We start from the raw sequence: 27,902 nt of genomic DNA on the forward strand, positions 1-27,902 counted from the left end.
CCTTTATTTTCAATACCCATTTGTATTTTGTCATGGGCTAGGACTCACTGAAAATTATAACCCCTTCTACTTGGTATACTGAGCGAGAGCACACTACAAGGTTGGTTATAATGTATTCCTACCCCCGCCCCCCCCCCCCCCCCAAAAAAAAAAAAAGAAATGAGGATACTTAGGCTGAGCTTTGGATTAACTTCTCCCCATCTAGAGAAGCCTTAGAGATTCCCGATATTGCTATTGTGATCTGTCTCAGATATTGCCCATAGCCCTTTCTCTGATAGAATTGCCTTTTATATAGGAATGGCAGCTAACTTGACAAAGTGAGCTGATCTGCAGTGGTATATAAAAAGGTCTGTAGGATATAGCTGTGGAACTTTATAAAGGCAACCATTTACTCTGACTTTGTCACCAAAGAAACTCCATCCTCTACAAGAAAATCTAGTAACCTGTCATACACATACTCCTAAAGGACAGACACCCAAATGCAGACTATCCTCCTCACAATGATGGCCGCCAATGACATGCAGGCTAAGATATTAAAAGCCTTAGCTTATAAGCTAACTCTTTGGTACTGAAGTGCTGCTCCAAACATTTTTCCGTTCCCGTGTAAAAAATCACATAGGCTTCATCTTCTGGATACACTGGTACAGTACATGCTCTGCACCACAAAACTAGTATGCTGGTCTCTGTTTTTAGGGAGATCCTTGGAAGCATGGTAGGAGGGTTTGCCTTGCAGTAGCTCTTGTCACTCTTATAATTTGCTAGTATGGGACAGGGAACGTAAAATAATGCAAGTCAACAAATTCTCCACATAGAAGCACATTCAGATAGATCCATCTAGATGATACATCAAAGGCAGGTCCTTGTGAATAAAACAAGCACTTACTTCAAGACCATTGGTGTAGTGAGCATGAGACGAGGCTTGGGGTTAGGTAAGGCAGGCTCAGCCTTTTGATATGTAGCATCTGCATGGTGTTCTACAGCAGATTCTGGTAATTTTTCTTTACTAGGAGTTCTGAAAAAAAGATTTTAAAAAAATAGCTCTTTGGGAAATCAACAGAAATAAAACCAGATAGAGGCTTTGCTATCTCAGTAGAACTTGCTTCCCATTTGAGACTTCATCATTAAGAGTGCTAGAAATGATTCTACACCCTCTTCTTACCTTGGATCTATCGATTAATATTATGATCTATAAAATATTTTGACAACTTAGGCAATTATGTAGAATTCAAAGCTAAAGCTATTTCTTATTTGATTAATTTAAAACAATTGTGCAAGCCTTAATATTAAAATATATTATTTAAGTCTATATGTAGGTTGTCTTCAGAAACGGATACTAAACTTCAAACACTTGAAAATACAGCAGCTGGATTAATATGTAATGCAGGTAAATTTGAGAGATCATCATTACTTGAAAAACTAAATTGGCTACCAGTTGCTTCTTGTACCAAATTTAAAAAGTTGCCAGGTCTTTAAAATATTACAAGGCAAGGTACCGTTAAATACTATATGAATTAATTTTCTCTCCACCTCACAGACTAGAACCAAAAGGACAGCTGCTGTTAAACTTCCCTATCATTAAGAGAGTTAAGAAAATGTAGGAAACAATCTTTCACATATCAAAGCGGTCATAACTTGGAATGGTCTACCTAGAAAAGTTAGATCTCTGACTGACTGACTTTTAGAAGAAAACTAAAAACATATCTTTCAGAAATAGCGAAGTTGCCTGTAGCAGATGTTCTCCAAGAACAGCAGGCCGAGTATTCTCACAGATAGGTAACGTCATCCGACAGTGCCCAGCACATGCTGACTAGCTACACGTAGAATTTTCTAGGAGCACCACACATGCGGGGGTGCCTTCCTGCCAGATGCGCAAGAGACATCACCTCAATCAGAGATCAAAAAGCTAAGAGATACAACTACAAGGGCAGGTGGGAGGGTATGTGAATACTCTGCCTCTTTTCCTCGGAGAACACCTGTTACAGGTAAGTAACCTCACTTTGTCCAAGGACAAGCAAGCCTCCATATTCTCACAGACGGGAATTCCTAGCTACCAGGCTCACCGAAAACAACAAAATGCTGAGGTTTATAATTGAATCAACCTGAAACTATTTACATACTGGCTGTGGAGGTGCAGCCTGGAGAAAAACAGAAACTGGGCCTAGGTGGGTGGAGCTGGATTCTAGACACTGAACAAATGCTTCAGAATTGCCTGCCCAAACAGGCTGTCATGTCAGGAATCCTACTCTAAGAAGTAATGAGATGTGAATTTGTGGAACAAAGACCACGTTGCAGCTTTGCAGATTTCCTCCATAGATGCTGATCTCAAATGGGTAACCAACGCTACCATGGCTCTGACATTATAAGCCTTGATATGGGAGTCACGTGATGCTAGGCGAGGGGAAGGTCGCCGCTTAAGAGAGCTCCGAGACCCCTCGTTAAACAACTTCCCCTAGCGCTGCACGCATCTGTAGAGAACCCACAAAATTGAGCTGGAAAGGCTCGGGAAACCTCCCTGGTGTGCACAACGGCTAGCAAACAGCGATTCGGGTCGGAATGGCCACAAAAATCAGCCGGAAAGACAGCACAAGGAGCCGCACGGGTGAAAACAAAATGGCGGAGGTTGGCGCGTCGAGCGAAGCGGTGAGTTCCGCCTGGGCAGCAGAGATAGCCGCGGAGGTTTCCGCTTTGTTAGAGGCATCCGTCGACAAAAAATTACAGAAAATCTCAGATCAAATAGTGCAAATGGACGGCAAATTAGAAAGCTTACGCACAGATTTGACTGGGTTTCAGCAGAGACTGTCGGATGTGGAAGATCAGTGCCAGCAGAGAGATAATAAGCAAGAACAAATGAGGGAACAACTAAACAAACTGGAAGCTAAAATAGAAGATCTAGAAAATAGATCACGCCGGAACAATCTCAGACTGGTGGGGCTCCCGGAGTCAATACGTGAAGTAGAGCTGCGGGACTTTCTTGAAACATGGCTGCCTAAGGTACTGAATTTACCTGGGTTGGAGAAGGAGTTAAAAATTGAGCGAGCACATCGGTTGGGCCGTGCGGGACAGGACTCAGAAAGACCTCGTGTGATAATCTGTAAAATCCTCAATTACACCCACAAGCAAGAAATATTACGAGTATGGAGAGGGAGAGGCAAGGTGCAGTATGAGGCACGCACTGTCCTCTGTTTTCAAGACTTTTCAACTGCAGTAGCAGCCCAGCGCAGGCAATTTGTAGAAGTATGCAAGAACCTGTATGAAAAAAGAGCGAACTTCGCGCTAATGTTTCCTGCCAAACTAAGAATTCAGTACAAGGGCAAACAACACCTCTTCAGTTCACATGTGGAGGCCTTACACTTTGCTAACAAAATGGAGCTGAGACCGGAGGAAGGAAGCGAGGCCGCACGGAACAGCAGCCCAGGAGATCAGTGAAAAGGAGGTGATAAAGGCTTGGTTGGAGTAAGCCCAGACACTAAATACCTATAATGCTGACAGAACTGTAAGGACTATATAGAAAGGTAGAATGCATATCACCGCAGGGATTATCTAGGCCCCTATAGGGACCTGTATCAAAGTTCCCTGTATCAAAGGCCGTGCCTAAGCTCACATAGAAAAGATGTAAATTTAAGGCCAATACTATGTATAACAGGAAGCAGGACTGTATAAAAGTTAGAAACTTATAATTAACAAAGGGTAAAATATCAAATCTGGAAGTCAGCGCTAGGGGGGAAAGGGGGGGGGGGGCGTGACTCGTTCTCTAGCGAGAACAACAGGTCAGGAAAGGAAGGAGTACAGAGGTGGTGGAAGGGAGGGATAGGGGGAAGATGGGGAAGGGGAAAGGGGAACCATGGAAAGGAGTAAGGAGAGCAAGGGTTTTTTTTTTTTTTATATATATATATTATTTACCTTGTTGGTTTGGACAGCCGCATACGGATCGCAACTGCAGATCAAAGACAGGAGGGTGCCCAGGGGCTGGGGGGCGCTCTTCAGAATGGGAAAGTTATCAGATGCTGTAATGGTTGTAAAACAAGAGGATGACCCCAATTAGGTTAATATCCTGGAATGTGGGGGGGATCTCATCTCCGGTGAAACGTACTAAAGTACTGCAGGCTCTGCAGAGACACAGAGCGGACATAGCATTCCTCCAGGAGACCCATCTCTCAAATAAAGAGCATAACAAATTCCAGAAGGGTTGGGTAGAACAGGCAGTAGGCTCACCAGCACAAGGGAAAAAAGGAGGAGTGCTGATACTAATACGGAAGGGCCTGCAAATGCGAACTAAACTAATAAAACGAGATGAGGAAGGCCGAATAGTGATAATGGAAGTGGAAATAGGCACAACTTCATATATTTTGTGCAACATATATGCACCCAATGTATATGACAAGAAATTTTATAACAAATTATTGGAACTGTTGGGCCCATACCAGGGGGGCAATGTAATACTCGGAGGGGACTTTAATATGGTGATAGATCCGGAGCTGGATAGATGTAGTAAACCGGGTCTGCAGCATAGATTTCAATCAAGGGGTGTGCCTTTCCTTTGCTCAGCCCTCAACCTGATAGATGTGTGGAGAATATTGCACCCTTCGCAGAGGGACTACACACATACCTCCAGAGCGCACTTGACCCAGTCCCGTATAGATTACTTTCTCATATCCCCAGCAATGTTTTCCCAAGTGCCAAAAGCAGAGATAGGCCCATGCGAGATATCGGACCACGCGATGGTATGGTTTGAATTACAGGTTACGGGAGGGGGGCTTGGGAGGGGAGGATGGAGATTCCCATTTGAACTGTATAGAGATCCAAATTTTAAGCCTTTTATCAGTGAAAAATGGCAGGATTTCCAACAATTTAACGGAGGTCACAGACAGGAGGTGGCGCTATACTGGGAAACAGCCAAAGTTGTAATGAGGGGGGAGGTAATAGCTTATAGAGCTAGAGTTAGGAGAATGAGGGACAAAGAGATCCTCCGTCTGGAAAGGGAGGTTCGGGTGAGAAGGAAGAGATTAGGGGAGGAAGTAACGGACGAGAACAAGAAGGAGCTGCTCATAACCCAGAAAAACCTAAATGAGCTTCTTCATCAAAGAGCACACAAAACGCAAATGTACTATAAACACCAATTATTCCAATATGGAAATAAAGCAGGTGCACTAATGGGCAGGTTAGTACAAGGGAAGAAAGGGCCCTCAAGGATCCTACAAGTGAAAGATGGAGGAGGGAATCTCATAAAGGAAACTGGAGGTATTATAGGGAGATTTAGGGATTATTTTAGGGCTCTATACGCAAAACCCACGGATATTGTAGAAGACAGTAACCTATATTTAATAAACCAAAATTTGCCCAAGATCACTGAGGAGCAGAGGGAGACTCTGAACAAACCTATTGAGGAAGGGGAATTGATGCTGGCCTTACAACAAAGTGATTTGCACAAAGCGCCAGGGCCGGATGGGTTTAGTGTAGCATTTTATAAGATCCTGCAGGAGCAGGTCACACCCCCTCTGTTAGATTTATATAACCACATGATCTCAACTGGGACAATGCCAGACTCCCTTAATATAGCAAAAATAATTTTATTACGAAAGCCTGGGAAGGAAGACACTGACGTCAGTGCATATAGACCAATCTCCCTATTAAATAGTGATCTTAAATTATATGCAAAGATACTGGCAAATAGACTGGCAAAACTCTTGCCTGGACTAATAGCACCCCCCCAAGCTAGGTTTGTGCGAGGGAGAACAGTGGCAAAAAATGTGAGGGCCCTGTTGGCATCCTTGGAGACAGTGGAAAGACAGAAACGGCCTTCTCTGGTGGTCAGTTTTGATGCAGAGAAGGCCTTTGATAAAGTGGTGTGGGGCTTCCTATTTGCGGTGTTGACAAAGATGGGCATCGAAGGGGCTTTCCAGGATGCGATAGGAGCCCTATATGTAAACCCACAGGCATATTTATGGATCAATGGGGAACAGTCGCCTTTGTTTCCGATTGGGAGGGGCACGAGACAGGGGTGTCCTCTCTCGCCCCTGCTATTTGTCTTAGTCCTAGACCCATTGATCAGGGAAATTATGGACCATCCAGAAATAGAGGGGGTAAAATGGGGATCTGAGGGGTTTAAGATATCTGCTTTCGCGGACGACCTGTTGGTCCATTTAACGCAACCAAAAAGATCACTGGAAGCCCTATTAGAACTCTTTAGGGAATACGGGGACTTCGCCGGTTTTAAAATAAATTACTCAAAATCATTAGCGTTGGCCACAGATAATAATGTGAGGCAGTTGTGGGGAACAGAGTTCCCACTACGATGGGCATCAGAGTCACTCAAATACCTGGGAGTACAGATTCCTAAAAAAACATCGGAAATACATCTGATGAATATTGGTAATAGGATTGCAGCTTTGAAGGACCGACTAGATGGATGGGGAGCCCTGCCACTTAATCTACATGGGAGAGTGCATCTATTCCGTATGGTGGAGTTTCCACGATGGTTATATTTATTTCAGGTACTCCCAATAAGATTACGGGCTAAAGACATAAATCAAATCCTTAAATACGTAAGGAAATTTATTTGGAGAGGATCAAAGCCAAAACTCCCTTTGAAGTTAATGATGGGGTCATGGAGAGAGGGAGGCATTGGACTACCAAACCTCCGCCGTTACAATCAGGCAAGTCTACTCAGGCACCTGGGTGATTGGTTATTAGATAGGCAAGACTATACCCCCCGTAGTTTGGAGCAGGAATGTTTTAAACCATACCACTTATATTTCATGTTACAATGCCCGAGCCGACAACTCCCGTCATGGGTAAGCAATAGCATATTGGTAAGACCCTTGAGACAAATGTGGAGAGAGTTAAACGAGATCTGGGGGCTGGCAGCGGAGGAAACAGATCTGCTGCCGCTGCAGGGCAACCCTCAGTTTCTACCGGGTACGGAGAATAAAGTAATTAGTAGGTGGGCAACGATGGGGATCACCAGATTAGAACATGTACTAGATTCTAAGGGACGACTATTGGAGCTGGGAGCCTTGGGGGTGGGTATCACTCAAAACCATCAATTTGCGTATTATCAGATAGCACATTATGTCAGATCTCTAGAACAAGGGAAATTGAGTAGTGGACATGGGCGCCAAATAAGGGCATTTTTTAGTTCTATACGAGGGGAGCGTTTATCGGTCTCTGGATTACAAAAAGCATTGGGAGAGACGAGCAGAGGTAGAGATACAGGTTATATATTAGGGAAATGGGCCCATGACCTAAAGCGTCCAAACCTGAAGTTAGACTTTCAGAAACTATCTGCTAGGATACCTACTCTATCGAGAAATGCGACCATGAGGGAATGTCAATATAGGATCCTATATAGAGCATACATGTCAAAGCAGCAACTATCTAAATTCGGAGGAGGAATTGATCCTTTATGCACTAAGTGCGGGCAGAGGGAAGGCACACTATTCCATTACCTTTGGGAGTGTTACAAAACCCAGAATTATTGGAGGCAAATTGTGGGATTTCTAGAGTTGGTATTAAAGAATAAGGTCCCACTTACTCCGCAGGGTCTCCTTTTGGATCAATATGAGCTTTTTGTCTCGCACACGGGGGGAGCCAGGCAATTCATCAGGAAAGCCAGTTTAGTAGGTAAGAAACTGATTTTGCAGGCCTGGGTACACTCTGACCCGCCGGAGTATTGGCATTGGAGAAATAGATTATATGAATTGCTGATGATGGAGAGGAGAGAGGTGGGATCCTCCCCTAAGGGGAAGAAGGCATTCTTGAGGATCTGGGAACCCTATATCCAGTCCCTGGCACCCAGGGCGAGAAGTTTTATTCTGAACCGACTATAGGCGGTCATGTCTGGTTTTTTTTTTTTTTTTTGTTTGAAACGAGATGCATCACATGGTTGAAACAGAGTTTGTTGCTATATTCTGCAGTTCTGTATAAGCACCAGGATAACAGAGTCTTCTTTGCAGTATCATCCATAAAATCTGTTGAACATTAAAACCACCAGGAAGGGAGGGAGGGGGGAGGGGGGGGTCTAGGGATAAAAGAAGAAAATGATTTGATGTATGTGGAAGGTCTACAAGTTGTCTGTGGTATCAGTAAGGCTACCTGCCGAGCATTAAGTATACAGATTTCATATAATAAGTCAATAAATAGATTAAAACTTAAAGACTTCCAAAGGAGACAAGATATGTAATTTTATATAGCATGTTTATTGAGAATTCAACATTCTGTATCACAAATTGTATCTTCAAAATATCATTGGTTCTTTGTTGTATTTTTCATACTCTTTAATAAAAAGATTTAAACATAAGCCTTGATATGACCCTCTAGTCAGCCCAGCCTGAGATGAACCCTTACAGAGTTGGTTTTCAAACCAGAAAGGTGCAGGAGGTATTCAAGCAGTTTTCAGGTAGGACACGAGAAGAGGTCTAGGGCCTTGCCCTCACACCAGACAGCAAATCTCCTCCATTTAAAAGAATAACACCTCTTAGCAGAGTAACATCTCTAAGTGGAATCTTTTCTGGAAGCCAGCAAGATGTGAGAGAAACCCTCTAACAAAACCAAGGATTTTAATTCTATGCTCTCAGCATCCAAGCCATGAGGTCCATGGGATTGGAGGTTGGGATGCTTGATGAGGGTTGGAAAACATTCCAGTCGCCACGGATCCTCGGAGGATAACTCCAAAAGTAAAGAAAACCAGATGTGCCTCGGCCAATACTGAGCAATTAGGACCATGGTCCTGTGATCTATCTTGAGTTTCAGCAAAGTTTTCTCTATTTTATTTATTTATTATTTATGAACATTTATACCCCACTTTTTTCCACATGAAGCAGACTTAAAGTGGCTTACAATGCACAGGTGAATCAATTATAATTATATTAGATAGGGGAGAAGGAACAGGGTAAGAAGGGAAAGGGAAGAGAGACTAAGATGGACGGTGGTAATCCAGATGCTGAGATGGACCAGAGTGGTACGAACAGTTCTCGGCAAGGCGATCCACAATTGGGAACTGTAGCAATACCCAGTAAGTGCAGAAGAAGCGCAGAAGAACCAGAAGTATGCAGCCTATGAGGAGTATTGGGGGAATATGCATACAGAAGCTCCTCTCCCCCATGAAGAACAAAGGCATCTGACGCTAGCCTGTCATGTGATCAGAACTGAGGTGCCTTGTTGTTGAAATAAGTGGAAAAAGATCCACCAAGGGGGTGTCCCATGCTTAAAAGATCTTGCAGGCTACACCTATATTGAGACCTCATTCGTATGGTGGCAGTATCCTGCTCAGTCTGTCCGCCGGGCACTTGTCTTTCCCAGGCAGGTATATACCACGGAGATCCATTCCTTGATGGAGGGCCCACTCCCACATCTCCACTCCTTCCTGACACAAAGGGTAGGATCCCATACCCCACCAGCTTGTTTACATAGAACATTGCAACCTGTCTGTTTGGATGACAGCAATTTGGTTCTGCAGCTGATCTCTAAAAGCCTTTAGAGCATTCCAGACTGCCCTGAATTTGAGGAGGATGATGTGAAACTGAGTCTCTTGAGCAGACCACAGATCCCGAATGTGAAGCGCATCTACATTAGACTGGGATGTATCAAAACATAGGTATAAGCATCCTTTAAATCCAGAGATCATAGCAATCATTTGCCTAAATCACGGCTATAAGGGTGCCCAGGGAATCATCCTGAACTTTTCTCCAACCAAAAACTTGTTCAGAGTCCTTAGATCTAGGATGGGCAGAGTCCTCCTATTTTCTTAGGCACAAGGAAGCATCTGGAATAAATCCCTCTTCTTCGCCAGGTGGCACAGGTTCGACCACACTGGCCAGCAGAAGGGCAGAGATTTCCTCTAAAAATACCTGCTTCTGCTAAGATGCTCTCGGTGGGCAATTTGGTGGTCTTTAATGCCAACTCAGAGTGTAACTGAGATGGACTATCTGAAGAACCCATTGTTTGGAGGTTACAAAGGGCCACATGTCATGAAAAAAGTTCAGCCTCCCCACTACCTGTAGGCTGTCCTGGAAACATTTCTCGCTCAAAACGAGTCTAAGGTCCTAGCCTCTCTATCAGGGGGCATAAAACTTGGAACTAGCTTGTTTGAGTGTGGATTCCACCACCATGGAAAGATGCAGAAGCTGTGCCTTCTCGAATCCTGGAGCCTTCTGGATACGGTATTGCTTATCCAACTTCTTGGGTGTGACTAGTATTGAGAGGGGAGGTTCCCAGTTCTTCATCAGTACACACTGAAGGATGTGGTGTAATGGACTTGTAGTCCAGAACAGTCAACATCTCAGCACTGGGCTCTTCCTCAGTCACCAACTTAAATAGGGCAGTGGCCACCATCTCCCTCACAAAGCCCATGAGAGAGTTCCTCAGGAGGAAATTTCCTTCTCTCTTGAGAAGGAGAGGGATCAGAGGGAAGTCCATACGATTCCTCCTCTGAGAAATAATGTGGATCTTCCTATGAATCCCAGGAGCTGTCCCAATCAGACTCCTCAGCATAGTTATAATCAGCTGCTGGAGTCTGTGGCTGACTCAGCCTGGTGGAGCCATGTCCATGTCCTGAAGGGCCCAAAGGCTCAGCCCTCCCTTCCAATACCGGAGAAGCTTCCTCCCCTGATGGCGAGGGGAGTCCTGAGTGCTTCGAAATTCAATGCCTGCCAGGACATCAGCATCCAGGACCTCCACCCAGGCATTGGTGGCGTCTCACAAGAGAGGCTGGGGCTGATCCTCCTGTGGAGCAAGCACCCTTGATACTGGAGCAGCCTTTGTCTGCAGTAACTGTGCCAGCTCCTCTCTGAGCACAGCCCCGAAATGCTCAAAGACAGGCATCAGCAAAGATATGGGCACCGGCAGGGCGACAGTCGAAGCAACTGCTGGTGTCAAACTGGAATCAGGGACCTCACTGCATGAAGACTGGTGCACAGACACCTCTTCTATAGAAAGGGAGCGCTCCTTTCTGTGCCGGAACTTCTTAGGTACTGGTGCATGCGATGTCTTGGCACCATGCTTCGAGGAAGGGAAAATTAGGTTCTTACCTTGGTAGTTTTCTTTCCTTTAGTCACAGCAGATGAATCCATTAACTGATGGGTTATATCCGCCTACCAGCAGGTGGAGATAGAAAACACTAAAAAACTACAGTGACCTTGGACGGCTAGCCCCTTCTGCCTTCAGTATACGAAACTTCCACAGCAGAGTGAGAAAGAAAGGTAAAATAATGTAAACTTTCCTCACAGTGAACAAACGCCCCAGAACCAGAGCAATAACCAAAGGAGGGACGTTCTCAACCTCCTGCGATAGAACAGCATGTAGAAACTCTGAGAACTGATCTTCAACTCCTCCCGATGAGATACAATATCTGCATGAAGGATCTGAAAAACAAAAACAGTCAGACAGGGAGGGATCTGCTGTGACTAAAGAAAAGAAAATTACCAAGGTAAGAACCTAATTTTCCCTTCCTTGTCATCAACAGCAGATGAATCCATTAACTGATGGTATGTTCAAAAGCATTCCCTAAGTAGGGTGGGAACAGGCAACTCTGCGAGCAAGCACTTGCGCTCCAAAATGCATGTCCTGATTCGCAGCAATATCCAGTCTGTAATGTCGTACAAACGAGAGCTGAGAAGCCCAAGTAGCCGCACAACAGATCTCTTGAAGAGAAAATACACCCGTTTCAGCCCACGAGGAGGAAATAAATGCTTCAGGCGGAGACTAACCTGAAATAAGATATGCAGAAAAAATTATTTCCCTGAACCAATGGGCTATAGTGGCCTTAGGCGCCGGACCCCCGCGTCGAAGACCTGTCAACAATACAAAAAAGTGATCAGAAGTCCTGAAGTCATCTGACATCTCTAAATACAGCAAAGGAGCCCTGTGGACATCCAAAAGACGCAATTGCCCAAAGGGATCCTGAAGTCCTCCCTAGAAAAGGTAGAAAAATGGGCTGGTTCAGGTGAAACGCTTGAACCACCTTAGGCAGGAAGGCGGGAACTGTACGTACCGTTACCCCGGACTCCGAGCACTGTAGAAAAGGAGCCCGACAGGAAAGCGCCTGAAGCTCAGATACGCGTCTAGCCGATGTCATGGCCACCAAAAAGACTGTCTCGAAAGTCACATCCTTCTCAGAAGCTCACTGAAGCAGCTCGAAAGGCAAACACTGCAGAGCCTTCAACACCAGCCCCAAGTTCCAGGCCGGACACGGCGACCGCACAGGACGGAGACGAAGCGAGGGACAAGTCAGAGACTTGCCCTCAGAGGCATGCCAACGCTGCCACTTGAACCCGAAGGGAATTGTAAGCCAGGCCTTTTTGTAAGCCGTCCTGCAAAAAGTCCCAGGACCGACAAGACTGTAGCCAGCGTGGGCATTACCGCTTTTGAAATATACCATGCCTCAAACTTGCGCCAGATCCGAGCAAAAGCAGCGGAGATAGACCGCTTGCGGGCCTGCAAGAGAATGGAGATGACCTTGTTAGAGTAGCCCTTGACTCTCAAATGCGCTCTCTCAAGAACCAGGTCGTAAGACCAAATTGGTATGGATCCTCCATAGTGACTGAACCCTGAATCAACAGGTTCAGCACCAGAGGCAAAGAAAGTGGAGCCTCCACCAGCATCCGACGGAGATCCGCGTACCAAGGAGGGAACACATATAGGAGGCCCGAGGGCCAGGGTTGAGCCAGTACATCCAACCCTGCCGAGTGATGCTCTCCTTCTGCTGAAAAAGCAAGGGACTTTGGCATTTGAACTTGAGCCATTAGATCCAATCCGGGAGTCCCCCATTTGGCACAAATTTGAAGAAAAACTTCTGCCCCTTCCCATTCCGCCGGGTCAATTTGATGCCTGCTGAGGAAATTGGCTTGCAAGTTGCTCAGAGAACTCTTGTCTGCCGAATCCGCCCTGATGAGCCAGTCGTCGAGATATGAGTGAACTCTGACACCCTCTCGCCTGAGAAAGGCAGCTACCACCACCATCACCTTGAAAAAGGCACGGGGAGCTGTGGCTAGGCCGAAAGGCAAGGCCTGAAACTGGAAATGTTGGCCCAACACCACAAAGCGGAGAAACCGCTGATGTGGAGGCCAAATAGGCATTTGCAAATACGCTTCCTTGAGGTCCAGAGACGTGAGAAACTCTCCTGGCTGTACCACCGAAATGACGGAGCGCAGGGTTTCCATGCTAAAGTATCGCACTCTTAGGGCCTCACTGACTCTTCGTAAGTCGAGGACCGGTCTGAAAGACCTGCCTTTGAGGGGCCACAAGATAGAGTAGCAACCGCAGCCGCGTTCGGCAGGAGGCACCGGAACAACCGCTCCGAGCTGCAGCAAGACTTGCAAGGTCTCCTCTATCGCTGCCCATTTGACGGCAGTGCCGCATCGGGACTCCATAAAAGCGTCTCTCACCGGGGCACCAAATTCCAATCGGTAGCCTTCTCTGATCAGGTCCAGGACCCACTGATCCGAAGAAATCTTGGTCCACTCCTCGAAGAAGAGGGAAAGACGACCCCTTACTGCAGGAATCGACGAGTGGACCGGCGTCCCGTCAATGTGGACGCCCCTGAACTCCTGGCCATTGACCAGCCGCTGCAGAACGTTTGTCCGAGCGACAGGAGTTCCTCTGCTGAAAACGGGCACGTTGAGAAAACCCAGCAGAGCGCTCCGGGCGAAACCTGCGAGCTTCGCGGAAACGTGGCCTGGAAGAGGAGGGAAAGCAGAGCTTTTCGAAGAAGATCGCGGCCTATCCTCAGGTAACCGCTGGGACTTAGAGGCCCCTAGGTCTTAATCTTCTCCAATTCCACTCCAACAGAAGGCCCCAACAGGGAAACCTCATCTGCCTCTGCTTAGAGACCATGTAAGCCGCCAAATGCCGCAGCCAAAGAAGGCGGCGGGCAGCAAACGCCACAGACATCTGCTTAGCCGAAGCTCTGACCAGATCATAAAGGGCCTCAGCCAAAAAGACAGGGCAAACTCCATACACAGGCCAAGCTCAGAGAGGAAACTTGCACCATCCTCGGGCATAACACCCGCCTGCTGTAACCAGGGAAGACAGGCACGGGCTGCACAGGCGTTTCAAATCGCCGCCCTTAAGGAAAGACCCGATATTTGAAAGGACCGCTTCAACGCGGATTCTAGCCACTGGTCCTGCATATCTTCCAAAGCGACCCCTCCCTCCAACGGGAAAGTGGTCTTTTTAGTCACGGCCTTGACCAACGCATCCACTTTAGGCATCCCAAAAGGGGCCATGTGATCCTCACTCAGAGGGTAAAGCTGACCCATACCCTGGCAACCTTCAAAGGCCCATCAGGGTCAGACCATTGAGCAGAAATAAGCTCTTAGATGGAGTCATGCACAGAAAAAGCCCGAGAAGGCTTTTTAGTACTAGCCATCCTAGGATTAACAGAGGAGGCATCGCACTCGGCCGATCTTCAATAGAAAGGGCCTGCAAGGCATCAGAAATGAGCGCTAGTAGCTTGTTGCGGTGGAAAATCCGTACCGCTTTAGGATCATCCAAATCCTGTGGCAAGCAGGGACCCTAATCTGGATCATCCGTCCATGAGGGCCTCCAGACTCCCCACAGCCTGACCGGGGGGGGGGGGGGGGGGGGGGGGAGGAGAGGTGCCACCCTCAAGACGGGGAATTTACTAGTCTACATTTAGCAACAGTCCAACGCTCGGGGAAAGGAGGAAACTCAGCAGCCAACACAGCAGCCAACACTGGACTATCAAAACCTGGAGGGAATCCATTCCGCAACGTAGTGTCAAACGCCTCCAGCAGAGTTCATTTTAACATAAGTACATGTCACACTGGGAAAAGACCAAGGGTCCATCGAGCCCAGCATCCTGTCCACGACAGCGGCCAATCCAGGCCTGGTAAGCTTCCCAAACAAACATTCTATACATGTTATTCCTGGAATTGTGAATTTTTCCTAAGTCCATTTAGTAGTAGTTTATGGACTTGTCCTTTAGGAAACCGTCTAACCCCTTTTTAAACTCTAGCGACTACCGCAAGACTACCACTTAAGATCGCGGCAGCCATTCTGCAGTGGCTGCCGCAATGGGTAGGAGAAAGTAGGCACCGCTCCTGTCCACAAGACCCCACTGGACCATCACACCAGGTGAGCCTACAGGGGTAGGTCTCAGCCGACCCCCTGCCTATGTCTGGAGTGGGAAGGAGGGTGGATCAGGGCCATGGGGGGACGAAGGGATTCGAAGGAGCAAAGGACACCTTATTCGGGCCCTAGGGCCTGCATATCACCAGAACTCACATAAGCCCTGATGGCTTCCTTGAATTAGTTTTGGATATTCAATGCTGGCTGGTGTGAACTGAATACCTATGGCTGAACATTGTATTTCAAAAGGTCATTTGAAGAATTGAAGAACTGTGTGTTAAAAGTGGTTACACTCTTCTGACATGGGGGAGATACTGAATGGATTCCGTTGAGAAAGGACCAGAAATTGATTTATGAGATGGATATTTTACAACTGAATGGTTTTAATTTGGAATTGAATGAGTATATAAATTGTAAATGGGTATTGTCTGTCTCTCCTTTTTGTCCCTTCAATTATCCTCATTCTTCAGCTGTATACAGCGAATGCTACATACCTGTAGAAGGTATTCTCCGAGGACAGCAGGCTTAACTGCATTGGATTTAACGGAGGCTTATTCTTACATTCCGATTTGGCCCATGCATCAATGTTTTCTGCGCTTTTGCAGTGTTGGGCAAATATTATCAGTTTTGGGTGCTGCCTTTTGGCCTGGCTACAGCCCCTTGCATGTTTATGAAAGTCATGGTGGTAGCAGCGGCTCTCAGGAATGAGGGGATTCTGGTTCATCCTTACTTGGATGATTGGCTGATCAGAGCAAAGTCGTATCAGGAGAATCTAAAAGTAACGGGTTATGTGGTGCAGTTCCTACAATCCCTTGGTTGTGTGGTTAACTTGTAGAAGAGCCGCCTACAGCTGTCTGTCGCTGGATTATCTAGAGGTGTGCTTGGACACTCGACAGTCAAGTCTTTCTCCCCCAGACCCAAATTCTCAAGTAGCAGTCGCATATCCAAACGTTTCTGTATTCATCGGTGCCGTGTGCAAGGGACTGTTTTCAGGTGTTGGTCTCTGTCGGCGACAATTGAGGCAGTGCCTTGGGCTAGAGCCACATGAGATCACTTCAAAAATCCCTTCTCTCCAGGTGGTCGCTGCAGAGAGACTCCTTGCAGAGGAAATTGCCACTGGCAGCTCAAGAGTGGCAGCCTCTGCTGGTGTCTTCAGGCAGCCAACCTATCCAAGGGGTTGCCTTTGGAACCACCTCGATAGATAGTAGTCACGACAGATGCCAGCCTCAAGGGCTGGGGGCCACACCGTCAGGGACAGTATGCACATGGTCTTTGGGCTCGGCTGGAGACGTCCTGTTTGATAAACCTCTTGGATACTAGAGTGATTCAGCTGGCGCTAGAAACATTTCTTCCTCTGTTGGCGGATGCATCTATTCGCATCATGTCGTACAATGCCACGGCAGTCACTTATATTAGTCAACAAGGAGGGACGAGGAGTCATCTGTTGGAACTGAAAACAGCACAGCTCATGAATTGGGCGGAACTGCATCTGGTGGCTCTTACAGTGTCCCACGTAGCATGGACAGAATGTTTAGGCAGACTTTCTCAGTTGCAACACTCTGGATCCCGGGAAGTGGACTCTCAGCGAAGTGGCATTTCAAGCAGTCGTACATCGCTGGAGGTTTCTAGTTATGGCTCTTTTTGCCTCCTCTCTCAATGCGAATGTGCCTTTATTCTTGTCGCCGAAAGGATCTCAGAGCACAGGGAGTGGATGTGCTTCTTCAGCATTGGGCGGCGGGGTTTTTCTATGCATTTCCCCCGTGGCCTCTAATAGGGCGGCTAGTTCAGAGGATTGAGGCATATAGGGGTCGGGTGATCTCGGTGACGCCGGATTAGCCCCCCAGGCCTTGGTATGCCGATCTTCGGCTTTTCATCAACTCTCCTCTCAAGTTTCCAGAGGTTCTCGGTCTTCTGTTCAGGGACCAGTAGCTCATCCTGACCCGGGTCAATTTTGTCTTACCGCTTGGCTCTTCAGAGGGTGCTGTTGTCGGAGAGAGGTTATTCAGGTGTGATTGCCATGATGCTTTGGTTGTGGCAGCGATCAACTTCTCTTAATTATATTGGAAAGTTTTCAAGGCGTGGTGTGCTGTGCTGATCGGAACTTCTTTCGTGCGTTGATGGCGAGGTTTTGACAAAGGCGCTGGCTTTGCTTAATGTGCAATTTGTGGCTTTGTCTTGTTTTGGGGGGGCACATTCAGGGGAAAACCCTAGCTAGCCATCCGGATATTTCTCAATGCTTACGTGGAGCAGGTCTCTTGCACCCTGCTTCTTGGGCTATCTTGGGACCTTTATTTGGTTCTTTCAGTTCTCACTGTCACCCTTTAACTTTTGGCGTCCTGTACTTTGAGGAATTTGACTCTTAAGGTGATATTTTTTAAGGTGATATTTTTGGTGGCTATTGCCTTGGCTAGGAGGGTGTCGGAGTTGCAGGCCCTTTCTTGTTGGATTCCATTTTTGAAGTTTGCTAAAGACCAGGTAGTGTTACGCCCTGTTCCTTCCTTTCTCCCTAAGGTCTTGTCTAGGTTTCATTTGTCCCAGTTGGTGGTTTTGCCCGTTGTAGATTCTTTCTCTGGGACGGAGGATCAAAGCGCTTGAAGTGTCTCGATGTCGGGAGGGTGCTGAAGCACTAGTTGAAGACTACAGAGGAATTTCACCGGACAGATTGTCTCTGCTGATTGGAGGTGCTTGTAAGGGGTTCGTGGCTTCTAAATCCACCATATCTAGGTGACTTAAAGAAATAAATAACTTCTGCTTACCTTCTTTCTGGGAAAACAATACCCGAAGGGGTGAAAGCACATTCTACCAGAGGACAGGCGGCGTCATGAGCACTGTATTCCTTGGTGCCTGCTTTTGAAATCTGTAGGGCTGCAACTTGCTGGTCTTTGCATTCCTTCTCGAAGCATTACAGAGTGGACATACAGAGCCATCAGGACGTGGTTTTTGGTGCAAACGTTCTTGCGGCCGGTTTGCTGGGGTCCTGCCCATGAAATTACTACTTTGTTACTTCCCATCAGTCACGTTCTGGGCCGGTCTGGAGGGATGCTAAGGAAGGATAAATTAGTTCTTAGCTTTCCTTTAGTCCCTCCAGACCAGCCTAGATCCCTCCCTCTGATTGTTCGCCAAGTAGAACTTTGTATTTTCGAGCTGCGTTGTTGTTTTGCAATTACATTGTTCTTGCAAAAAAAAAAAAAAAAAAAAGCCACACTCAGTGCAAGCATATTTGCCTTTTTTTCAGGGGTATATCAAGCAAGAGGCACGTGTTCATGGTTAATATGGTGCTGGTGGCTGCTCAGGCTTCACAAATACACAGAATGTAACTCTTCTCTGGTCTTCTGCTTTGTTATGATCATACTGGATCTGTAGCTAGCTGGCCAGGGCTCAGTCTCCACCTGCTGGAAGGCGTGTACAACCCATCAGTCACATTCTGGGCTAGTCCGGAGGGACTAAAGGAAAGCAAATTAGCAGGTAAGAACTAATTTCTCCGTTCTGCAGTCACCTTTCTAGTTCAATGTGGGTTACAGAACAATTCACTACCTATCTCTTGGATGTTAGTTTCTTATATACAACATAAAAGCTATTTGGTAAAACAAAATACGAAAGTGCCAAACCCCTAAGAAAAAAGCTACACTGGCTTCCACTCAAAGAACGTATCACGTTCAAGGTCTGCACTCTGGTTCATAAAATCATTCATGGAGATGCCCCGGCCTACATGTCAGACCTTATTGACCTGCCACCCAGGAATGCTAAAAGATCAGCACGCACATTCCTGAATCTTTACTTCCCCCAACTGTAAAGGACTAAAATGCAGATTAACACATGCGTCTAGCTTTTCCTACACGAGCACACAGCTGTGGAATGCTTTGCCTTTGACGTGAAAACAATGTGTGATCTAATCAACTTTTGGAAATCACTGAAGACTGACCTCTTCAACAAGGCATACCACAATGAACCGTCATAGGAACTGTAACGCATCACCGCTTACCTGATATCCCAAATGTGATCTCTCTATACCTGATTGCTTAATTCTAGTATGTTATCCTTGTTCTTTATGCAATACCAATTGTATCTTTTACTCTGTAATGGCGATTGCCATGACGGAACATTGTAAGCCACATTGAGCCTGCAAATAGGTGGGAAAATGTGGGATACAAATGCAACAAATAAATTATAGATAATTTACATAAATTTGTCTGAGGACAAGCAGGCATTAGTATTCTTGTAGATTGTGATGTCATCCGATGGAGCCCGGTGTCGATGCTGACTAGTTCCGTGTAGAACTTTCTAGCAGCAACTTGCGTGCGCAGGTGCCTTCTCGCCTGACACCCTAGCACCATCACCTCAGTCTTAGTTTTTCTGATGAGTTGTGATGGCCCATCTTCTCTACACGGCTGAACTTAGTCTTTTCAAGTACCTTCCTGTGTGGTTCCTTTCTGCATTTATTTCTTTATTTTTCTCAGTTTTTTAAATCTGTTCCTTGTTGCCTTTTATTTCTCTTAGTATTTTGTGGCATTTGTTAGGTTTTCTTTGTTTTCTACGTTTGGCTGGAGCCCTTTTTGATGTCTGAGAAGGTTCCCAGTGAGGAGCGCCCAGTGTAGTAGAATGATTTCCGTAATGGACCTGCACCCTTGGTGCATCTGGTTCTTCGGGCCTGACCATGACCCTAATTCTTGCTCTCTCTTTAAGAATGCAGCTGAGAACATAGAGAGAGTGGCAGGCCTAGCAAAAGAGACTTTTTGGCTCCTCAAAGTCCAGTGCATAGACATTGGCACCAGAAGCATCTATCTCCATTGCTGCACAGACTTCAACAGCCACTGGGAGTGCACCGGCATCGAGAAGGTCTTCACCTCTCTCGATATCAGGTGCTGATAGACCCTGAGACTGGTCATCAGACCTGACACCAAGGGCTCGCGGCATTCTCAGTGTGCTTCGGGGGAAGCTCAAGAAGCACAAACATTGGTCTTCCTTGTCATCAACGGCAGATGAATCCATTAACTGATGGGTTATATCCGCCTACCAGCAGGTGGAGAACACTGAAAAACCAGTGACCTTGGACGGCTAGCCCCTTCTGCCTTCAGTATACAACGAAACCTCGGTTTTCGTCGATAATTCGTCAGAAAATTGACGAAAACTGAGGCAACAAGCAAATTTTCTTCTAAATTCTTTTAAATGAATAAAAAAGACTAATGTGTAGAACAGATGAATATTTAACATGGCATTTACCTTTCTGAAGACTCTTCTTGATGTACGGAAGATGGAGAAAGAGGAGCAGATACTGTATTATTGTTTGGAAGGGGGATCCCCCTCCATAAGGACACAATCTGGGGGGGTCACTTCCCTTCTTGTTCTTTTGGCACTAGGACCAGCTACTGGATATAGAAACTTTTTTTGGTCCCATGATGAGAGCAGGCAGTTATGCACAGGCACTTTTTTTCATCAAACAGCAGGCAATTTGAGGCAGCAGTGTGATCCCACAACCAGTAGTGTTGGCAAAACGACAAAATATTTTCATCAAACAGCAGGCAATTTGAGGCAGCAGTGTGATCCCACAACCAGTAGTGTTGGCAAAACGACGCCCTAGAACTCCCCAGAAGAACGACACGTGAGAACGCAAAATTAGCAGCGTCGGCATGCCGATGAATTCCGAGGCGAGCAATGAAAACCGAGACACAATTTTCGCCAAAAAAATTGACGAAAACCGAGGGTTTCACTGTATATCTCTCTCCCAGCAGGTGTGGACGTTGCTTGATCAGCTCCTGGATTTCTACCTGGGGTGGCTCCTGTGCTTTGCCAGTAGAGCGGGGGTGTTGTGGCTGGTGGTGCCCACTTTGAAGGTATACTTGGTTTTGTTCCCTGTCCCTGCCTTACCCCATTCCCCCTCCTCCCAGAGTCCCTCTGTTGCTGCCTGCCTCCAACTTTCCTCACAGTATTAAAAAAATAAAAAATAAAAGCGCGCTTTTACAGCATTGCTGTTCTGAGGCTTTCTCCAGAGATTCTGGTTCTGTGCAGCTTGACCAGAGCTCATTGGCTCGGTCTTCTGAGGTGAGAGTGGTGCCCAGCTACTCCAGGGAGGTTCCCACAGACAGCATTCTGTGCGGGGTAAGTTTTGGCGCGAAGCTGCTATTTTATTTATATATTTCCGTCCAGGCGGGTGATGGCTGCTGAAGGCGTTGAGCGCTGCTCTCGCTGTGGTTACCGCAGGCCAGCAGCGGACCTTTGCAGTACGTGCTCCTTAGATGCTCGTGCTAGTACGAGCATGGCGAGCGGTGATTCTTCCTGTTCGATAGAGCTGGCAGTGGGTGCCATTTTGGAAGTGCCGTGTGACTCGACCATCACGGTTGCTGAGTGCAGGGGGACGCCTCGTTCCGAGGCTGCTAGAGGAGCTCTTTCCTCCGCTTCTCCTAATTCAGGGGTGGAGGGCCAGGGTGAGTTTTTCTCCCCTGAATTTGGGTTGCTGATGCGTAAGGCCTTTCTAATGATTACAGATAGAGCTATTTTAAATACAGAGAAAAGAAATAGCACCAAAAAGGACACATACCTAAAAAGGAGAATTAAGACAAACCTTCCCCTTGTTAGCAATTGTGCATACAAAAAAAACTTATGGACTGAACAGCATAAAAAACGATGGTAGTATTAAGATAAAAAAGCCATAGTATTATGGTTTTCTCCGAGGACAAGCAGGCTGCTTGTTCTCACTGATGGGTGACGTCCACGGCAGCCCCTCCAATCGGAACACTTTGTAGCAAAGTCCTTTGTTAGTCCTCGCGCGCCGATGCGCACCGCGCATGCGTGGCCGTCTTCCCGCCCGAACCGGCTCGTGCCGGCCAGTCTTCTTTTGTCCGCGCTCGGTACGGTCGTGTTTCGCCGTTCGCGCCCCAAAGTTGACCTCGCGCGTCGTTTATCGACTTCGTTCTTAAAAAAAAAAAAAAAAAAAAAAAACAGGTGTCGGAAGGAGACCTTTATGGTTTTCTCCCTTCCCGTACTTCGTCTTTGCCCCGGTAAGTTTTCTTTCGTCGTCGGGGTAGGCCCTATTTAGGCCTCGGTCGAAGTTTTTCTTCCCCCTATTTTTGCAGTGCCATTTTCGCCATTTCGAGTTTTGATCTCGCCGGCGCGATTTTTCCGCCCATGACATCGAAGTCTTCCAGCGGCTTCAAGAAGTGCACCCAGTGCGCCCGGGTAATCTCGCTCACTGACAGGCACGCGTCGTGTCTTCAGTGTCTGGGGGCTGGGCACCGCCCTCAGGCCTGTAGTCTGTGTTCCCTTTTACAAAAGCGGACTCAGGTAGCGAGATTAGCCCAGTGGAACATTTTGTTCTCGGGCTCTTCGTCGGCACCGGGAGTATCGACTGCTTCGACGTCGTCGGCGCCTGGACCTTCATCTTCGCCCCCGATTGCATCGAGGCATCGGCCCTCTGCATCGGGGCGACATCGGAAGGCTGCGTTGGCGTCGGTGGTATCGAGACCTCCTCGTCTGCTGATGTCGTCGGACGGTGGTGCTTCGTCTGGAGTGCAGGTGAGGGCTGTCCATTCCCCTGCTGGTGGCGGTGAGCCTTCGGGTGGGTCTCCCCCCATCCCGAGGGATCCTGCGGTACAGCCCCCCCGAGACCGACCTCCTTCGGTCTCGGCCCCGAGGAAGCGACGGCTGGATTCTACGTCCTCCTCATCGGTGCCGGGAAGCTCCGGGGACATGCTTCGTCCCAAGAAGTCGAAGAAGCATAGTCACCGGTCCCCTTCCCGTGTTGGCATAGAGAGCTATGGGTCGCCGAGGGAGTCGGCACACAGTAGGCATTGGCACTGAGAGGACCGCTCGCCCTCTGTTCAAGAGGTGTCGATGCGCTCCCCTTTGGACAGCCCGGAACAGCCTCCACACCCGGAGCAGACTCTGACATCGACGCCTGCATCGGCTTCCATGCCTTTTTCTACAGCCGCTCTGAACGAGAGTCTCCGGGCCGTTCTCCCAGAGATCCTGGGAGAGCTGTTGCGCCCTTCCCCTCCGGTACCGGGGGTGCTTGCGCCACCGGTACCGTCGAGCGAGGCGCCGGCTGGCCCATTGCCCGGGGTGAGGTCTCCGGCGTCGGTGCCGCGTGCGGTACCGAGTGCGGTAGCCTCCCAGGAAGGCTCCCCGACTACGTCGGCGGAGGGAGCTTCGCCGGTGCGGACGAGGGAGTCTACCTCTCGACGCTCCCACCGTGGCCGTGGTTCCACGGAGTCGAGCCAGGCACGGTTGCAGACACAGGTCCTTGAACTTGTGTCTGACACCGATGGTGAGGCCTCGTGGGAAGAAGAAGAAGACATCAGATATTTCTCTGACGAGGAGTCTGAGGGTCTCCCTTCTGATCCCACTCCCTCTCCTGAAAGACAGCTTTCTCCCCCCCGAGAGTCTGTCTTTCGCTTCCTTTGTCCGGGAGATGTCTACGGCCATCCCCTTCCCGGTGGTTGTGGAGGACGAGCCCAGGGCTGAAATGTTTGAGCTCCTGGACTATCCTTCTCCACCTAAGGAAGCGTCCACAGTACCCATGCATCATGTCCTCAAAAAGACATTGCTGGCGAACTGGACCAAGCCATTAAGTAATCCCCACATCCCCAAGAAGATTGAGTCCCAGTACCGAATCCATGGGGACCCAGAGCTGATGCGCACTCAGTTGCCTCACGACTCTGGAGTTGTGGATTTGGCCCTAAAGAAGGCCAAAAGTTCTAGGGAGCATGCTTCGGCGCCCCCGACCCCTTGGACTCCTTTGGGAGGAAGGCCTACCATTCTTCTATGCTCGTGGCCAAAATTCAGTCGTACCAGCACTACACGAGCATACACATGCGGAACAATGTGCGGCAGTTGGCGGGCTTGGTGGATAAGCTCCCCCCTGAGCAAGCCAAGCCATTTCAGGAGGTGGTCAGGCAGCTGAAGGCGTGCAGAAAATTCCTGGCCAGAGGGGTGTATGACACCTTTGATGTTGCGTCCAGGGCCGCTGCTCAAGGTGTGGTGATGCGCAGACTCTCATGGCTGCGTGCCTCCGACCTGGAGAATAGAATCCAGCAGCGGATTGCGGACTCGCCTTGCCGTGCGGATAATATTTTTGGAGAGAAAGTCGAACAGGTGGTAGAGCAGCTCCACCAGCGGGACACCGCATTCGACAAGTTCTCCCGCCGGCAGCCTTCAGCCTCTACCTCTACAGGTAGAAGATTTTTGGGGGGAAGGAAGACTGTTCCCTACTCTTCTGGCAAGCGTAGGTACAATCCTCCTTCTCGACAGCCTGCGGCCCAGGCTAAGCCCCAGCGCGCTCGCTCTCGTCAGCAGCGTGCGCCTCAGCAAGGCCCCTCGGCTCCCCAGCAAAAGCAAGGGACGAGCTTTTGACTGGCTCCAGCAGAGCATAGCCGATATCCAAGTGTCAGTGCCGGGCGACCTACCAGTCGGGGGGAGGTTGAAAGCTTTTCACCTAAGGTGGCCTCTCATAACCTCCGATCAGTGGGTTCTCCAAATAGTCCGGCAAGGATACACCCTCAATTTGGCCTCAAAACCTCCAAATTGTCCACCGGGAGCTCAATCTTACAGCTTCCAACACAAGCAGGTACTTGCAGAGGAACTCTCCGCCCTTCTCAGCGCCAATGCGGTCGAGCCCGTGCCATCCGGGCAAGAAGGGCTTGGATTCTATTCCAGGTACTTCCTTGTGGAAAAGAAAACAGGGGGGATGCGTCCCATCCTAGACCTAAGGGCCCTGAACAAATATCTGGTCAAAGAAAAGTTCAGGATGCTTTCCCTGGGCACCCTTCTACCCATGATTCAGCAAAACGATTGGCTATGCTCTGGACTTGAAGGACGCCTACACGCACATCCCGATACTGCCAGCTCACAGACAGTATCTGCGATTTCAGCTGGGCACACGTCACTTCCAGTACTGTGTGCTACCCTTTGGGCTCACCTCTGCGCCCAGAGTGTTCACGAAGTGCTTGGCTGTAGTAGCAGCGGCAGTTCGCAGACTGGGGGTACACGTGTTCCCATATCTCGACAATTGGCTGGTGAAGAACATATCCGAGGCAGGAGCCCTGCAGTCCATGCAGATGACTATTCGCCTCCTGGAGCTACTGGGGTTTATGATAAATTATCCAAAGTCCCATCTTCTCCCAGTGCAGAAACTCGAATTCATAGGAGCTCTGCTGGATTCCCGGACGGCTCGCGCCTATCTCCCAGAGACGAGAGCCAACAACTTGTTGTCCCTCGTCTCGCGGGTGAGAGCGTCCCAGCAGATCACAGCTCGGCAGATGTTGAGATTGCTGGGCCACATGGCCTCCACAGTTCATGTGACTCCCATGGCCCACCTTCACATGAGATCTGCTCAATGGACCCTAGCTTCCCAGTGGTTTCAGGCTGCTGGGGATCTAGAAGACGTGATCCACCTGTCCACGAGTTTTCTCAAATCCCTGTATTGGTGGACGATTTGGTCCAATTTGACTCTGGGACGTCCTTTCCAAATTCCTCAGCCACAAAAAGTGCTGACCACGGATGCGTCTCTCCTGGGGTGGGGAGCTCATGTCGATGGGCTTCACACCCAAGGAAGCTGGTCCCCCCAGGAACGCGATCTGCAGATCAATCTCCTGGAATTACGAGCGGTCTGGAACGCTCTGAAGGCTTTCAGAGATCGGCTGTCCAACCAAATTATCCAAATTCAGACCGACAACCAGGTTGCCATGTATTACGTCAACAAGCAGGGGGGCACCGGATCTCGCCCCCTGTGTCAGGAAGCCGTCAGCATGTGGCTCTGGGCTCGCCGGCACGGCATGGTGCTCCAAGCCACATATCTGGCAGGCGTAAACAACAGTCTGGCCGACAGGTTGAGCAGGATTATGCAACCTCACGAGTGGTCGCTCAATTCCCGTGTAGTGCGACAGATCTTCCAAGTGTGGGGCACCCCCTTGGTAGATCTCTTCGCATCTCGAGCCAACCACAAAGTCCCTCAGTTCTGTTCCAGGCTTCAGGCCTACGGCAGACTGGCATCGGATGCCTTCCTCCTGGACTGGGGGGAGGGTCTCCTGTATGCTTATCCTCCCATACCTCTGGTGGGGAAGACTTTGTTGAAACTCAAGAAAGACCGAGGCACCATGATTCTGATTGCTCCTTTTTGGCCGCGTCAGATCTGGTTCCCTCTTCTTCTGGAGTTGTCCTCCGAAGAACCGTGGAGATTGGAGTGTTTTCCGACCCTCATCACACAGGACGAAGGGGCGCTTCTGCATCCCAACCTCCGGTCCCTGGCTCTCACGGCCTGGATGTTGAGAGCGTAGACTTTGCCTCTTTGGGTCTGTCAGAGGGTGTCTCCCGTATCTTGCTTGCTTCCAGGAAAGATTCCACTAAGAGGAGTTACTACTTTCTGTGGCGGAGATTTGCCGTCTGGTGTGACAGCAAGGCCCTAGATCCTCGCTCTTGTCCTACATAGACCCTGCTTGAATACCTTCCGCACTTGTCTGAGTCTGGTCTCAAGACCAACTCGGTGAGGGTTCACCTTAGTGCAATCAGTGCATACCATTACCGTGTGGAAGGTAAGCCGATCTCAGGACAGCCTTTAGTTGTTCGCTTCATGAGAGGTTTGCTTTTGTCAAAGCCCCCTGTCAAGCCTCCTACAGTGTCATGGGATCTCAATGTCATTCTCACCCAGCTGATGAAACCTCCTTTTGAGCCACTGAATTCCTGCCATCTGAAGTACTTGACCTGGAAGGTCATTTTCTTGGTGGCAGTTACTTCAGCTCGTAGAGTCAGTGAGCTTCAGGCCCTGGTAGCCCAGGCCCCTTACACAAAATTTCATCATAACAGAGTAGTCCTCCGCACTCACCCTAAGTTCTTGCCAAAGGTTGTGTCGGAGTTCCATCTGAACCAGTCAATTGTCTTGCCAACATTCTTTCCCCGTCCTCATTCCTGCCCTGCTGAACGTCAGCTGCACACATTGGACTGCAAGAGAGCATTGGCCTTCTATCTGGAGCGGACACAGCCCAACAGACAGTCCGCCCTATTGTTTGTTTCTTTTGATCCCAACAGGAGGGGAGTGGCTGTGGGAAAACGCATCATATCCAATTGGCTAGCAGATTGCATTTCCTTCACTTACGCCCAGGCTGGGCTGGCTCTTGAGGGTCATGTCACGGCTCATAATGTTAGAGCCATGGCAGCGTCGGTAGCCCACTTGAAGTCAGCCACTATTGAAGAGATTTGCAAAGCTGCGACGTGGTCATCTGTCCACACATTCACATCTCATTACTGCCTGCAGCAGGATACCCGACGCGACAGTCGGTTCGGGCAGTCAGTGCTTCAGAATCTGTTTGGGGTTTAGAATCCAACTCCACCCCCCTAGGCCCATGTTTGTTCTGTTCCGGGCTGCACTCTCAGTTAGTTGGTAAATTTTTTAGGTCAATCTCAGTTATGTCCTCGCCGTTGCGAGGCCCAATTGACCATGGTTGTTGTTTTGAGTGAGCCTGGGGGATACCACTAGATATTATAGTTTTGGCTTTTTTATATTTGAAGATGTATATATTTATTCATTTCTGTGCTGATTTGAATGTTTTTGAAGGTTTATGATATTATCAGTGTAATGTTTGAAATTTATTGTATATTTTAAAATGTTTTAAAAAATTATTTTTGACCTGTTAGTTTAAGCTTTTATGAATATGAAATTTAGTTATAGCCAGTATTATATAAGACCTTTTTATCAAATATATTATAAATAATTAAAATAAGAGTTTTAAACATATAATATTAATATATGAAACATTTTTTGTCCAAAAGTAAGGAATAATATATTGTAGAGGAATATATTCGAGTTATTCCCCAAGTTTTCCACGTCATCA

At 48.1% G+C, this 27,902-nt stretch overlaps 1 protein-coding gene across 2 annotated transcripts in view; it reads right to left on the reverse strand.

Moving 5' to 3' along the window:
• Window positions 1–27,902, reverse strand: part of TPX2 (TPX2 microtubule nucleation factor) — a 255,700-nt gene that overhangs the window by 192,826 nt on the left and 34,972 nt on the right. For both annotated transcript variants that reach the window (XM_030212702.1, XM_030212701.1), the window contains exon 6: window positions 884–1,012. In XM_030212702.1, coding sequence (XP_030068562.1) covers window positions 884–1,012 — 129 coding nt within the window. The remainder of the gene's footprint in view (window positions 1–883; window positions 1,013–27,902) is intronic.

This window comes from Microcaecilia unicolor, chromosome 8, assembly GCF_901765095.1.
Source record: "Microcaecilia unicolor chromosome 8, aMicUni1.1, whole genome shotgun sequence".
NCBI lineage: Eukaryota > Metazoa > Chordata > Amphibia > Gymnophiona > Siphonopidae > Microcaecilia > Microcaecilia unicolor.